The 15,469-nt window shown below is 50.1% G+C and overlaps 1 protein-coding gene across 3 annotated transcripts in view; it reads right to left on the bottom strand.

Moving 5' to 3' along the window:
- Nucleotides 1-15,469, bottom strand: part of Dlgap3 (DLG associated protein 3) — a 67,657-nt gene that overhangs the window by 34,993 nt on the left and 17,195 nt on the right. For 2 of the 3 annotated variants that reach the window (XM_028759759.1, XM_028759760.1), the window contains exons 2-5: nucleotides 8,771-8,853; nucleotides 6,222-7,373; nucleotides 2,072-2,277; nucleotides 1,646-1,718 (exon numbers count right to left, since the gene is read on the bottom strand). In XM_028759759.1, coding sequence (XP_028615592.1) covers nucleotides 1,646-1,718; nucleotides 2,072-2,277; nucleotides 6,222-7,322 — 1,380 coding nt within the window. In that variant the 5' untranslated portion in view covers nucleotides 7,323-7,373; nucleotides 8,771-8,853. Of the gene's footprint in view, nucleotides 1-1,645; nucleotides 1,719-2,071; nucleotides 2,278-6,221; nucleotides 7,374-8,770; nucleotides 8,857-15,469 lie in introns of those variants that run through there. The other variant, XM_028759761.1, reaches the window with a different exon arrangement.

Here is a 15,469-nt window from a genome sequence, read left to right as displayed (position 1 = left end):
GAGGGGGAGGAGGAGGGGGAGGAGGAGGAGGAGGGGGAGGAGGATGGAAGGGTCTGCAGCAGCCAGCCAAGTGAGCTCTAATACACAGCTTCATGTGAATGCCTGCCATCTCTGGAGGCTTTGGTCTGAAGTTGTGCATCTGGGAGGCATCGGGTTCTCAGTAATATTCAAAGCTACCAGCCTGGATGAGCTCACCCATGGAGTGGGCGTCAAAAGCAGAGAAAGGACAGAGCCCTGAAAAACTCCAGTGGTGACATCCTGAGACACAGATGTCACCACAGTCATGGGAGGAGATGGAGGGGGTCAAAAGCCACCAAAGAAACATGTTCCAGGAAGAAGGGTCCTCAACTATGTTAGATGTCACCGATGGTCAAGGAACATTAACCCATGGGACTAGGGACAGAAGCAGGCTCAGAGGCAGAGAGACAGCTGTGCCAAATCAGAATCCCTGATTCAGGAAATGGAACAAAGGGTTTCTGAGAGACCGTGGAGGCTCACAATGGGAGCCGATGGACTGTCTTCTGCATGGCTCTTTGCACTGCTCTCACCCCCCCCCAAGCAAACAGTAAAAATAGCTAACCTTTATTGAGCACTGGCTATGTGCCAAGAATGCTATTATGATGCCTATTTTTAAATAGGGAAGGAAGGGGGCTCAAAAGTCATGTAACTTGCCCCAGGTCACTCAGCTGGTAAGTAGTTCAGCCTCTATTCAATCCTGCTCCTACATTCAAATATAAACTGCCATTGCCTCTGTTTAATGAGAAGGGAGGCCTGCCCTTAGGTATAGAAGTTACTTTATTTTCTTTGAGATACGGTTTCTTGGGCTCCAGGCTGGCCTCCAACTTGCTAAGTAACTGGGGATGACCTTGAGCTTTGGATCTGTCCCCTGAGATAGGCATGTGCCACCATGCCCAGATGTATGCATTGCTGAGAATTGAACCCAGGGCTTTGTAAATGCTAGGTGGGCACTTTGCTAACCGAGCTACATCTCCAGTGTTGGAACTCACTTTATAAAACATCAGTTTTGGACCAATGCCTTCTGTTTGTATGATATTTTCCACTGAACTCCTACAAATCCCCTGAGAGATACTCAACACTAACACTGCTTTGTGGTTTTGTTTCTTTGAGTGCTGAGTCTTATACCAAAGTTGGTCTTGAACTCATGATCTTGCCCACCTCCACCTCCCAAGTGCCAAGATTACAAAGCCACCATTTCTGGTTTACTCTTGACATTTCAAAGATCAGGAAGCAGGTGTTGAAAGGGAAAGTGGTCCGAGGGAGTAGAGGTCACAGCTGCAGAACTCAGGCCCAGATAGCCCTGGAGACTTCAGTTCTGCCTATGCCTTGTCTGTACCTTTCATTTATGAGTCTGGAACAGTCAGGCTTGGAGAGGGATGGAGAACCCAATAGAAACGATGCTGTCCTTCACACATGCTCACCACTTTGAGCAGACTTGGGTGGGCTCTTTGGGATTCCCAGCCCAGGGCAAATCTGGAAGCCACAAGCAGGTATTGGGGCTTCCCCAGAACCAGACTTGCTCTCTCTCTCTCTCTCCACACAGAGACTGACATCACAGCCTAGAAAGAGCACAGAGCTGACTTCCCTTTCCTACCCTTCCCTCCATGTATACAGGGTCACTCCCTACCTGTCCAGTTGTGAGGGAACGGCTATAGCCAGGGATGGAACTCCGGGGATGGATCCGGGGTGGGACACAGCAGCTGAAAAAGGCAAATGCCCGAGTCAGAATGGGAGTATGCTAGGACATAGAGAGAGGGCCTGATGATATCACGGCCTCTGACCAGGTTCTGTTCCTCATACCCCACACACACACACACAAACACAGAGAGACCACCCAGGAGACTCAGAGTAAAAGGTCCCTCCCCCCCCCAGCCTGCCCCAACCCCACAGGCACACAAAGGAAACACTAAAATAAAGTCAATGGCTCCACTCCGTTTGGGGCAGAGCAAGATAGTCTGTTGAATCCTAAGCAGGGCTACCCATCCAAAACCCTTCACATACAGTTCCTGCAGGAACTCGGAATCATCTGATACCCCTCCCACTCCATCCTTACTTGATCCTGGCTGTGTCCACGCTGGAGGAACGGCGGGAGGCAAAGCGTCGGGCAAGTGCTTTTGGAGACGTCTTGGGGCTACCATCAGAGTCTCCACTCTCTTCATCCCCCATGGCTTTGATGTAGCTGCCGCTCCGCATCCTGCGGCAGGGGATCTCCCCATCCTTGCCACCCGTGGGGTAACCCCCCCAGTCATCTTGCGGCACCTGCAAGGACAAGGGCCTCTGTCCCTCAGACACATTACTAGTCAGCTTAGAGGAGAGGGTACTCTTCCTCCCACTGGCAGTAGGAGGTGCTCTGCCCCGCTGAGGAGCAAACCACACTGAGCAAGTAGGCACAGAGGACTTGGAGGGAATGTGTCAGGGTGTTCTTCTCTCTTGTGGGGTTTGCTGCATCATCCTCCAAAGACCTTTAGCTACTCAAAAGAAGATCAGCTGAAGAGACAAGATGCCAAGACATTGAAGACCAGAGGCCTAAGTAGCCTGTCAATCATATCCTCACATGTGCAGCATAGCCTGACCTCAGTGACCTTTCACCCTTCCTCCTCCATCCTTTTAACAGGGTCCACTCGACTTTGTGACTTCAGAGACCACACAGGGTATCAGGCAGGGAGCCTATCAGCACACTCCACCATCTAGACGGAAGCTAGATGGTCAGATCAGGCCCGGGTAGAACGCTCAAGTGGCAGGAAGGAAGCCAATTAGGAGGCTGAGGCTGTTCTGCAGGCAAGGGATGATGAGGCCTAAATTAAGACAATGAGAATAAGGGAAAGAGGAGGAGACGGAGATGGGATGCGCCAAAGAGCATCAGTGAGCCTGATTAGTGGGGGAAGTAAGAGGAGCCTGGGAGGAGGCCAAGATGGCCGAGAAGGGTGTTGGCTGAGGACCCGGGGGTAAAGGGTGCTGTCCCGAACTGAGCCACAGAATCCAGATTTGGGAAGAGGTGACAGGTTCAGAGTTGAGCACCCTGAATTGGGCCTGGGACACCTGAGAAGGTGGCTGTCATGCGCAGTCTTGGAGTTTACTGGTAAAGGCAGGCTGAAAGCAGACATGCAGAAATCAAGGGTGGTAACCAGATGCCCAGGAGTAAAGGAGACACCCCAGGGGGAAGAGGGAAAGAACTGAGGAAAGACCCGCTGACATTTTAAAAAGGACTGCAAAGAAAGGAAAGGGGGCCTGTGAAGTCACCTGAGAAAGAGTGGGCAGAGGGGTGGGAGGGAGTCAGGAGAATGCCATGTCACAGAAACGAGACATTTCAAGAAGAAAAGGGAGTCGATTATGTCAAATGCCACAGTGTTCTCCAAGGTCGGTAACTTGTGCTCCGCGGTTAGGAGACCCAGGGCAGACACTGGCCCTGTCACTTACTAGTGAGGTGAACTTAAGAAAAGCTAATTAAGCTCTAAGAATCAGTTTCCCCGGGGCTGTAAATTGGTAAAAGTAATTATACCTGAATCAGAATGGTCGGTGGGTAAGATAAACAAGCGGTTCAGAGTGCCTGCCACACAGAAATTGCTCAGAAAATGTTGGCTATTATTACAGGTGTTCAAGGCTTTGTTGGGGAACGGCTGCCCAGAGACTACCAGTAACCACTGCCAAGGCACGTTCAAGGGCAGGGTGTGGAAATCTGACTGCGGTGAGAGCTGAGGGAAGTCGAGGAAACAAGTCTATGCTCTGAGACGTTACATAGAAAAGGACAGCAGGAAGTGGTAGAGGGTGAAGGTTTGGAGAAATGTTTTAGGAGAAAAGCGGCTGTGGGTGTGCTTTCAAGAGAGCACAAGTAGCCACAGTAGTCTCTAACTTCAGGGGCAGTTGAGGGATGAAGTGGCTGAGGAGACCTGGTTGGTGAGGAATCAACTCCATGGGTTGGAGTCCATGATGGTTCCCTGCATGGTGAAGAATGGGATGTAAGGAGAGAAGGCTGGAGGGGGCAGCAAGGCTTTTAAAGCTTGTCCAGTAAGGAAGAGGTTAAACAGAGCAAGGAGGAGAGGCTCCACGGAGCCAGGCTAAGAGAGGGAGATTCATGGGAAGGGTGAGGCTAGAAGGTTCAGGAAGAGACCCTCATGAGGGAGCAGGCTCAGTGAGGGCCAGAACTCAGTCTAAAGACAGAATCAGAGAGGAAACGAATGATGCTCTGAGTGGCATGCAGGGATCCGGAAAAGGCTCACAGGCACACTGGTGTCTGTCCAATGGGAGAAACCAGGCTTCATTAAAGGAGACCTAGGTATGGTGATGTATCCCTGCCATAGCCAGGAGGTGAAATGGAAGCAGATGGAGGTAACCTGAGCTACACAGAGAGTTGGAGATCACCACTGCCTACATGAGACCCTAGCTCAAAAAACAAAACAAAACAAAATCCAGAGAATATCCCAATAAAGACACCATGTCACATACAGCCAACCTCCCCTGCTTACGTGACAGGGAGCATCCAGCTGCCTTGGAAGGTTCCTGCAGCCTTCGGTTCACCCACCCTTGGGTTCAGGCCCCCATTCCACCCCCATCATTTTAGGATGCTCTGGAAGCCCAGGCCCTGAGAACCATTCCCACCCCCATCCTCTACAGAGAGGAGTGGCAGGCGAGGGCACACACTGCCACACTGCAGGGCTCCCACGGTTACTGCAGAGCTCTTTCCTCCTCTGCAGGACACTGTGAGGTGCATGTTAAAAAGGAAGCCCCCAGGGAGGTCAGGACAGCCCTGGAGAAGCAGCAGGGAGCAGCAATATGGTAGCAAGGTCTGGTTACAGGGGAGGAATGGAGTATTTTCTCCTGCCCTCTTCAGTTCTCAGCCTAGAGCCCCTCCCTACCCAGGGAGGGAACAATCTGAAGCTAACCTACACGGTCTCAAATCCCAGAAGCCTCGTCCTGTTTTTGCTATAGTGCTATTTGCTCTCTCGGGCTTTGATGCAATTCCCCCAGGAGAGTACTAACATGTGTACAACTTACAGGCAAGGCCAATGTCACCCCAAAGGCTCATGCAAGCTCACCTCTCCATCCCTTCCAATGTGCTGTAGGATCTTCCTGGAACACCTTCAATATGTACTTGACTAACTCCAACTCCTCCACAGAGACTCAGCTCAGGAGACATTCCTCACAGGAGCTTCCTGGAGCCACCCCTAGCCACCACCCACAGGTGAGTGAGGAGTCTCCTCTGTGTTCCCAGAGGACCCAGGATTCTCTTCTATCACACAGCCTACCATCTGTTTCCTGGTCTATTCCCTGGAAACCATGAGCTGTCGGCAGCAGGGGTCTTGATCACTGTATCAAGGATGTGCTTACTGAATGAATGAATGTGGATTAACAGGCAACCCAAGAGAAATTCAGACTTTGGAGATAACCCTAAATCTGATGGACCTCCAAAACTTGCATTGACCTTTTATTCCTAAAAGGCCAGAAGCATTCATGAAATCAGTACAGGCTGGTTGAAGCTGGAATGAAAGCCCCAGAAAAGGGCTCGGAGGTCCTTGTGGCAAAAAGACCACAAGGTTACATGGGTAGGACGAGACAGGGCCACAACCGTCACTTCTCCATCCACCCTTAAAAAGCCCTGCCTGAATGACAACAGAACTCAGACTCCAGTGTGTCACCAGCCTTGGAAAAATCCTCCAAGAGGCATTCCTTCAGAGTCCTCCATAATTTTCTGGGCTGTCCCATCACACCATAGCCCAGATGACAAGCCCAAGTAGAGTCATGTTCTGGAATCTGATCTTCATATTCCAATAAACTAGACCACCAAGATTTGCGTATAAAAGATCTAGAGAAGGGCTTGGGGCAGGAGGAACTTCTCTCCAACTCCCAAGCTCCAAGCTCAAAGGCAATGCTATAGGTAGTACCATTATGTCCTGCCCACTGCCTTCCCTTAACCTCACACCGCCTTCCGCTCCAGAAAACAGAGGTCAGCACATCTCATCCAAACCAAAAGGTCAAGAAGTCTTCCTATTATCAACATCATTAGTCAGATTAGAAAGATCCCTTCATTGTACAAATGAGGAAAGGGAGGCCCCAAAGGGGTTCAAGGTATCACAAGGCAGAGCCTCCTTCCTTCAAGACCTCCAATACTGGGACAGCTGGATTCCACCCAACCATAGCCATCGTTCCCCCAGCTGACCAGACTGGTGAGGACTCAAAACATGGTTCCCTACCCCACCAAGCCTCACCTGCAAATAGTGATAAGTCCTGGCTTTGGCCTTGGTCTCTGGACCCAGGAGCCCCTTGCCTGGCCCGGCCCCTGGGTATCCATCCCGGCCCTGGCTGACCATCATGGTATGCCAGGCACTTCGCTTGACTGACTGTCCATCCAGGGACATGGACATGCCAGTGCAGGCAAGGCAGCGGCCTTCTGACCCGCCCGAACGCCCCTTGAAGCTCAAGTCCCGGTAGGACCCATCTGGAGCATCCAGGCAGAAGGGACCACCAGGCTCTCCAGGAGGCCTCCCACCCAGAAAGCCACTGTCACTGTCCAAATTGTCATCAGAGCTCCACCAGCCTGTGGCCTTGGTCTGGTGTCGCCCATCCCCCTTGCGGTCCTTGCTCTTGCTCCGTTTGCCATGCCGGGACTGGTGGTGGTGGTGATGGTGGTGGTGATGGTGGTGGTGGGAGGTGGGGGGCCCTCCAGAGCCTGGACCAGAGTAGCTGTCTCCCCCAGAGCTACCTCTTCCTTCGGCCTTGGGCCCATTATAGTCTCGCTTCCCAGGTGCCTCCAGAGAGTGGGACTTGGCAAAGAGCTTCTGCACAGAGTGAACCAGGTGCCGGATGCGGCTAGGACTCTCGCTGCGAGCCTCAGGGGCAGCTCCAGATCCAGGTCCAGGACCAGGCCCTGCTGGACCTCGCTGGTATGGGAGTGTGTGGAAGCCATCTTGTTGAACTGGCAATTGCTTTTCAAACTGGTCCAGGAGTGTGGGAGGCAGGCGGGTGGCCCCCTTGCCCTGTGGGTGGCCCACACAGTCTTCACAGGTGTCGAAGGGGCCCTGGCCCGGGTACATCCTGGGGAAGGTACTGCTGCCTCCCCCAGCCCCCACCCCCCCTGGGCCTCCCTCGGGGCCTACTGATGATGGACCCTCACTCAGGCTCAGGGGTCCTTCTGGAGAAAGGTGTCCCAGGCCAGCTCTTGGGGCACAGAAGCGAGGCTCGGTGGAGAAGGCCTCCCTGGAGCCCAGCAGGTACGGGGTCCTGGCAGCTGGGCCCACGTCCATATGCTGTTGGTCAGCAAAGCGGGCTGGGCGGGGATGGCTGCCTCGGTCGCCATGGTAACCCCTCATGGCCTCAGCAAAGGCTCTTCATATTGTTGGGGGCCAGGCCCCAGGAACCTCCTGAGAAAATAGAGAGAAAAGAGATTTGAACTGAACAACAGGCCACTTTACCTAAAATCATCTTTCACCAGCACCGTGGCATCCCTATTGGTATTGCCTACCAATTTATTGTGATTAATTATACTATCTTTCCACACATGGACTGAAAAGTCCTTAGAACAGTCATAATAGTCAAAGACACAAGGGCATCATTCGTCACTGTTGCAAATTTGATAAATACTTATCCACAAGAGGAAATGCTTTCAGCCAAATGGGCTTTTAAATATCTTTAGATTATCAAAAACAAAAGGCGACCCAAGCAGACATATACATATTCAAAGAAACCAGTCATTAGGTGAACTGACTTTTAACAAGCTAAGCTGAAGCAAATTGATCCACAGCCATTCCACCGCCCCAAGCCTATCCCGCATCCCCCTGCTGCAGGTGCCAGGAAGAGAACACTAACTTCAAGCCTACATTTCCATGCCACTCCATCAAACCTCTCTGCTTTCCACGTCTACTTCCTTGCATCTGACTGCAGGCTCCTCCCCTTCCCTCCTCTGGGGGAATGCCATAGGCAGGAAAACCTGAGTTGGCTCCTCCTACCTTTTCTGACTTCCAGACACTAACCACTGGAATCCCCTCCCCCTCCCCTTGTCTATTATCCTTTGCCACACTCCCTCTCCAGGAGATGGCATCTTACGGGGGAAGGGGGGGTTCTGAGAAGACTCCAGAGAAGGCTGGCTAGACCAGGCAACATTTGACCACTGGACTTCGAGTGGAACCCGAGAGTTCTTCCTCCCAGGAACAGTGGGCCAGTAAGGCTGGAAGCCAGTAGAGAAACCATTGTGGAACCAGTGTCCCTGGCCCTCATCCCAGGCTTGCTGAGGCGACAGGACAAGAGAGGTCAGCTCTCAGCAAGAGTTGCCTCCAATCAGGACTCCAGGAGCTGCCAGGACAGGAGCTATGGCAGGAGGAGGTGACAGCAGGAGGGACAGGGACAGAGGATCTGGCAGACGGAGCCCTCCCCCACCCTAGACCAGCTCCTGGGCCATCTGCTGACTAGGAGATGACAGTCTCAAAGACTCCAGACAGCAGTACCTCCTAAGACTCAATCTCCCTTCCTCCCCACACGGCTTCCCCTCACCCATTCTGCCTCTGGCTTCTTCCAGATCCTGCTCACAGCCCATCTCCTACTATTTCCCTAGCATTAGTGATTTACCGGGTACGGTGCACACCTCAGTCTCTAAGCTGACTGAAAATCTTGTTGTGTAGACATTATCCACACTTACCATGAGAAAATGGAGCTCAAAATGGGGAGATGAAAAAGCCAGTAACTGGGCGAGTCACTGCGCATCAAGGATTTGGGTTCCAGAACTCCGAATATAACCCCATCTCGAAAATATTCTAACACTCACCATCCGGGGTGTCCCATCCTTGATGTCAGGATCCCCACCACCAGGCAGAATCCTAACTTCAGCAGGCGCAGGACCACTGGCTCCTGACAGGAAAGAAAGAGGTAGTGAGCCAAGGAAGGATGTTTCTCTGAAGTCCTCAGGACAGGTCTCTGCCCTGGCAATTCTCTCTCCCAACCCCCTAAACCAGGACTGGTTGGATCCCCCACGATGCAGAGGCTTCAGACCCTCAGGGAAATGAAGTTGGCTTCATTATGCAAATGTATGCAAATTCGCTCACAGGTTGGACTACCTCCAACTGCAGGTGTCTGTGTGATCTGTCCATGATGCTCAGCTACAGCGGTTTCACTGCCCTTAAATATGGCTGCGTTCCACAGACATTTGTTGAGTGCCCACTGCAAGGCAGATGGAACGGGAAGCGTACTGAGGTCATTTGAGTGTGGCCCCTGTCCTTGAAGGGTCTGTAGTCTAACGGGAAGACTTTCTCTCAGGACAGAATTATCAGGTCCCTATATTCTGGCGCAAGCTCTTCCTTCCTCCTTGGATCTCCCGTCTCTCGAGCTCTCCTCCTGGGTAACACTTTCTCATAAGAAGCCTCAACTTCCCATGGAGACTTCCTGTACTCTTTATTCTGGATCATGCCTCTCATTGGGCTTTTATGACACTCGGGGTACCCCCAAGAAGCAGTGAGCACACTGGACTGAAATTGTTTGCTTTTGTCTCCATCTCTCCCAGTACCACTCTCGAGGTAAAAAAATAAAAAAAATAAAATAAAAAAATAGTTCAGTCATCTCTGACTTGAGCCGGTCCTAAGTCACTGTTCCCTGTGGGTGAGGAAGTGGCTGCCCTTGATAGGTGACAAAATATCAAGCTGGCTCAGATTAACAGCTAGAGCAGACTCAGTAGAGAAGAATGAAGGAAGGTTTCCAGGAAAGAGGGCATTTAAACTACACTACGAGTAGGCAAAGGTTGGGTGTGGGCTAAATTCCCAGTGGAGAAAACGGTGGGTACAAGGCAGACAAAAAAGAAAAATGCAAATACCAAATTCTGACTGCCAGGCTTGGAACATTCCAGAAGCTGGAACTGGAAACACTGGAAGACAGAGCGTCAGTGAGGAAGACGACTCTCAAGTTTTCGGTAGCCGTGACTGGAAGACTAATGATGCCATTATTAGAGACGGGGATGTCAGAGGGAAGAGCTCGCTTTGGGGGCATGATTAATAATCGTGAAAGAGACACAGTCAGACATCAGGAAGAACTTCCTGACCCCGAGGAATGTGACACAATAGAAAGGATCATGGTAGTCTGTAAGAGTCTGTAGAGGAAAGGTTCAGGCATAAGCTGCTCCCAGATCCAGGGCTCAGACCAAAGGAGCTATTCGTTATCTTGCCTAGAGAGACACTGGGGTGACATTACTAATACCAAGAGGCCGGCTCTATGGCAATTCTCCTTTTTGTCCTTTTGCCAGGATAAGAGAAGGGAGTTCAGACGGAGAAGCTTGAGCTCTTGTGGAAAACTGAGATGAAGCTTTGATTACTCTGAGCTTTGTCTGTGGCATGTTCACAGACAAAAGGGGCACATATCAAACTGGAACTCCACACTGAACTTCCCGTCGGTGGATGTCCGAGTCTGAAGGTGTTCACTGCCACCAGCTTCCTACAGCTGCGGCCACCAAGCTGCTGGATTGCCATTGGGATGTTTTGTTTTGCTTTGTTTTTTTTTTCTTTTTTTCTTAAGATTTATGTACATTCTATGTATCAGTGTTTTCCCATCATGCATGTACATGCATTACACGTGTGCCTAGTGCCTGCCGAGGTCAGAAGAAGGTGTCAAATCACCTGGAACTGGAGATCATTGTGAACCACAACATGGGTGCTAGGAAACAAACCCAGATGCTAGCAAGTGCTCTTAGGTACTGAAGTCTGTCTCTTTCATCTTCTTGGTTTTGCTTTAGGAGAAAAGTTTCTTGACTCCCAGACTAGCCTAGGACTCCTTCTAAAACCAAGGGTGACCTTGAACTCCTGACCTTCCTGCATCCACGTCCCAAGTGCTGGGTTTACAAGTGTGAGCCACCCCACCCAGCTTGTCATCAAGTTCTTATTAAACTTAGTTCTCATTCCCACCAACCCATGTTCCCTTAGCTCTGCTCTCAGACAGGAGCTCCAGTAACCGCTCCTTTCCAGAGAGACCACTAGCACCCATTCCTTACAGGGAGAATTGTCTAGGAATAAGACACAGCCCCAAGGCCAGGTCTATGGCATCAAACGGTGTGATCTTCCAAGTTTAATACAGCTGTCCACACATCATCCAGGACATTAGTGAACATCAAATGACACAATGCCTATGAAACCACTTTAAAACCCTAGAAGAAGAAGGTGGAAGCCAATGAGATAATGGCTCAGTGGGGGGAAAAAAGCGCTTGCTACCAAGCCTGACTATCTGAATTGGCTCCCCAAAGCCCACAAAGTGGAAGGAGAGAAGATAGGCCCGAAGGTTGACTTTTGACCCCCACATGTGCCTCATGACATTTGTGCACACTTCCATGAATTCATTCACACTAAGTAAATAGTAAAATTAAATTTAAAAGTTTAAAATCCCACCGGGTGGTGGTAGTGGTGCACCCATTTAATCCCAGATCTTGGGAGGCAGAGGCAGACAGATCTCTGAGTTCCTGGCCAGCCTGGTCTACACAGTGAGTTCCAGGACAGTCAGGGCTACACAGAGAAACTCAAGCTCAAAAGACAAATCAAAAAAGAAGTTTAAAAGTCTCCAAGACTACACAATGTAATTTGTAACATAACACCTTTGTTTTGTTTTGTTTTGTTTCATTTTTAAAAGATATGTTATTTTCCATTACATACACATTGTGTGTCTATGTGGGGTATTTGGATGTGAGTATTCCTGGGCACAGAGGCCATAGGCCTCTGAGCCTCCTGGGGCTGGAGTCACAGGGTTGTGAGCCACCCCACAGGGTACTAGGAATTGAATTCAGGACCCTAGCAAGAGCACTACTAGCTCTCAACCACTTAGCCATCTCTCCAGCCCATACTTTTTTCTTTTATCTTTCTTGTTTTTTAATTGAGGCAGGATCTCACTATGCAGGCCAAGCCTGAGGCCTGCTCCCTCGGCCACTTGAGTGCTGGGATCACAGGTGTTCAAGCAAATCCACCAGAAGCCTTTATTTGGATGTCTAGAGTCTTCAACATGCAAACAGCAGATAATATAACTAAACACAAGCTACTGAAGGAAGGGGATATCTCATTCCTGTATTCTTAAAAAAAAACAAAAAAACAAAACTCTCATGTAGCCAAAGCCAGCGCTGAATTCCTTACACAGCCAAAAATGACCTTGAATTTGTGATCCTCCTGCCTCCACCTCCGGAGTGCTAGGGTTGCATTTGTTTGTCACTACACCCGGTTTTAAAGGAAAGATTTAATTATGAACTCCTATTCCTCAGATCCCAAGCCTCTCCCTCAGCCCCCACCTCATCGCTAAATACAGTGAACGGGAGGGAGAACCAATCAAGGAGAGAGCTCATCGTCCAATCTATCACCCCTTCCTATGGATTCTGCTTCCTAAAAATAGCCGTGCCCACTGAGTCCCATGCCCACCAATCACTGCTGGCGGAGGAGCGAAGACTGATTCCCAAACCCCTTTCCCTTCTTCCCAGCCTCCCTTGTGATGAAGCCATGCCATTCCATTGTGGCTAGTGATTTATACATGAAAATATGAGGTTCCTGGGGGAAAGTCTGCCTTCGTGACAAGGGATGGGGCTTTGGGGTGCCATCCTCCCTCTCCTGATTTCTGGCTGGAATAAAACCATGATGACCAGATGCAGGGTACCCAGCTTGAGAAAGAGGCTTAGAAAGTCGCAGAGGTGTTAGTCCTGACACCATTGAGGCACAGATCCAACACAATCGGTTGCCTTTCTCCAGGCCTATCTACGATGAGGAACAAACTCTATTTTAAACCCCTGTTGGGCAGATTTTCTGCATTTACGGCAGAAAGCGGTGCTACTGATCCAGCTGCACCTCAAACATCACCTTCTGCCGGGACATATGCAAGAGGCTCCTAACTTGTCTCCCCGTTCTGGTGACCCAAATTAGTACTTGGAGATGCAGATGTGACTGTACCGCTTCTCTGCTTTCTTCACAGGTATCCTTGGGTTAGCATCTTAACCTGGTCAGCCGAGCCACACACCTGGTCCTTTCTGCTTTCCTAATATCCTCTCCCCACAAGGTCCCCCCCTTGCTTGCTCTCTCTGCTTCAGCCAAGCCAGCCTTTTTTCAGTTCCATGATCCCTCACATCATGGGGCCTACTCCCTGTCCAGAGAGCTTTTCCCTCACCCACCTCTGCCTTGCTGATTTCTGTTTCCCCTTCAGATCTCAGCTCAGTTGTTGCTTCTTCAGGGACGCTTTCTCTGGCCTCCCTGACTGGGTCAGATCTCCCTGCTGTTTGCTCTCAAGGCATCCTGTACCCTTCTCTTATCTAGTTGCCATTTTAAATCTGTGTGATTCTGTGACTGTCTTTCTCTCCTGATAGGATGTGAATTCCAGGCAGGAATTCTACCCTGTCTTCAGCACATTCCCCCAGCCCCTAGCCACAACACTTAGCACATAGTAGGTATTTGTTGAGTACGCCTGCAAAGAACAAGGTCCTTAGACTTAAGGCATTTCATTTGATTCCCAAAACTACCCCAGGATGTGACTTCATTCCTCCATACATTCCCATCTAAAGAAATTGAACCTGAAGCTACCAAGATCACATTGAGAGCTGAGAGCAAAGCCGACATTGCCCGACTCCACAGCCTGATGGCTTTGCTACAGCCTGCACGATTAGCCTTGAGAAAGCTGAGCTTGTAAAATGTCATTTGAAAGTAACAGGTATTAAACAACCGATCAAGTAAAAAAGACTGCATACATACCACCTAGCTAATGAGAGCCCTCATTTAACTTTCCTCTATGTGAGGACTATAACCTCATGCCAAGTCCAAGGTCAAATAAAGAGACTAAAGGAAACTCCCTGAAGTTTCCTCACCGCCTCCGGTACCCAGGTTAGCATCTTAACCTGGCCAACTGAGCCACACACCTGGCCCTTTCTTCTTTCCCAGCATCCTCTTCCCAAACACTCCACCCTTGCTTGCTCTCTCTGCTTCAGCCAGTCTAGACCAAGACCAGGTCTCAAGTAGCCTGAGCTAGTCTCTAACTCACTATGTACCAACCTTGAATTTGTAAACATCTTGCCTCTATCTCTGAGTCCTGGAATTAGACATGCCTGAAGTCTGGTTCATGTGGTGCTGGGGACCAAACCACAGGGCCATGTATTTGCATGCTAGGCAAACACCTCTTCCAACTGAGCTACATCCCCGGCCCTACTTTTTCTCCATGTTACCAAATCAAGTCACCTTTCTTCTTATTGCATGACAGAGAGCTGCCCCAGATAGTGAACCTCTGGGCCAGGAAGGTAGCCACTTCTACAATTACCTGTGGCTGTCTGTGAAGTGGAAAGTGAGTGGAGTCCAGGAGGGTGTTGTGTATGACAGGTTCTTCGTGATAGACCTCAAATCTATCTGGTAATGGAAGATGTGGCTCAGATGCCGTCACCAAGAAATTACCCAATTTAGCACCAACTACACAATCCAGCAATTAGTTTCTTAAACCGGAACTTGCTGGGGGCTGCCAGGCTGGTGAGGTTGTTGTTACAAATCTCACTGGGAAGCCAGCTGTGTAATTCGCCAGGAGGTTGTCACTGCCCCAAGCAATTACCTTCCAGAAAAAGAATGGAAAATGGAAGAAGGAAAGGAGCGTAGAAGAAGTCAGATCGCCTTCTCCCCTGCCCTAGGGTCAGTTGACACACCTTTCCTGAGACCGAGGTAACTCCCATGCCCATCCGTCATCAAAGCACTCACCAGAGTGGCAATGCCATCTCACCATCTAGGTTCAAATCCCTTGCTCCTCACTTGCTAGCTGCATATACAGGGGCCAGTGATTTGCTGAGCTTGCACCATTTTCTCATCCATAAAATGGGGCCATTAGAGCCACCATGAAGGTGTTAATGACGTGGTTAATACTTAGCACATCAACTCCTTAGCACTGTGGCTAACACAGTAAATATCCAGCACAAGTGGCTAGCGCTATGTGCCGTTTTATTTTTTCTTCCTCCCTTCACCCATTTACAGCGCGACCTTGAGCAGGTCATTCACTCTCTCTGAGACAACCACCTAAGGCTGGTGATCTTCTGCTGGTCAAGAGACAAGTTGTTCTTGACGGTCCATATCTGGAGACCAGGAATCCAGATGTGCTCAAGAAAAACTGGTGTCTTGGGGACTTACACACAGGCTAGCTTAGGTAAAGATGGAGATTTCAAAAATTAAAAATTAGCTGATTCATTGCTTCCTTGGGAAGGTGCTGGGAGAACTAGACAGACAGGATGGTCCAGGTAGCTGCAAAAGGATGTTGGGCTCTTTGACCGGGGTCAGCCTTATCCCTTCCCACAGGGCCTATCAGGTCATCTCCATACTGGTTTCAATAGAACAGATCTCCCTGCAGGTGAGGCCTAGGGTTTGTTTTCTTGCTGAGGGCCTGGCTTCCTCCATGCCTGTGAGTGAACTGTGTGTGCTGTTGGGAGTTCTAGCTTCAGGTTGTGCATAGCCATTCCCTTTCCCTGTGTTACTGAACTAATACAGCTAGGAATGTACCTGTT

The sequence above is a fragment of the Grammomys surdaster genome, unplaced genomic scaffold (genome assembly GCF_004785775.1).
Source record: "Grammomys surdaster isolate TR1022 unplaced genomic scaffold, NIH_TR_1.0 126313, whole genome shotgun sequence".
Classification (NCBI taxonomy): domain Eukaryota; kingdom Metazoa; phylum Chordata; class Mammalia; order Rodentia; family Muridae; genus Grammomys; species Grammomys surdaster.
The sequence above is the reverse complement of the archived record's forward strand: the minus strand, read 5'-3'. Positions and strand labels throughout refer to the sequence as shown.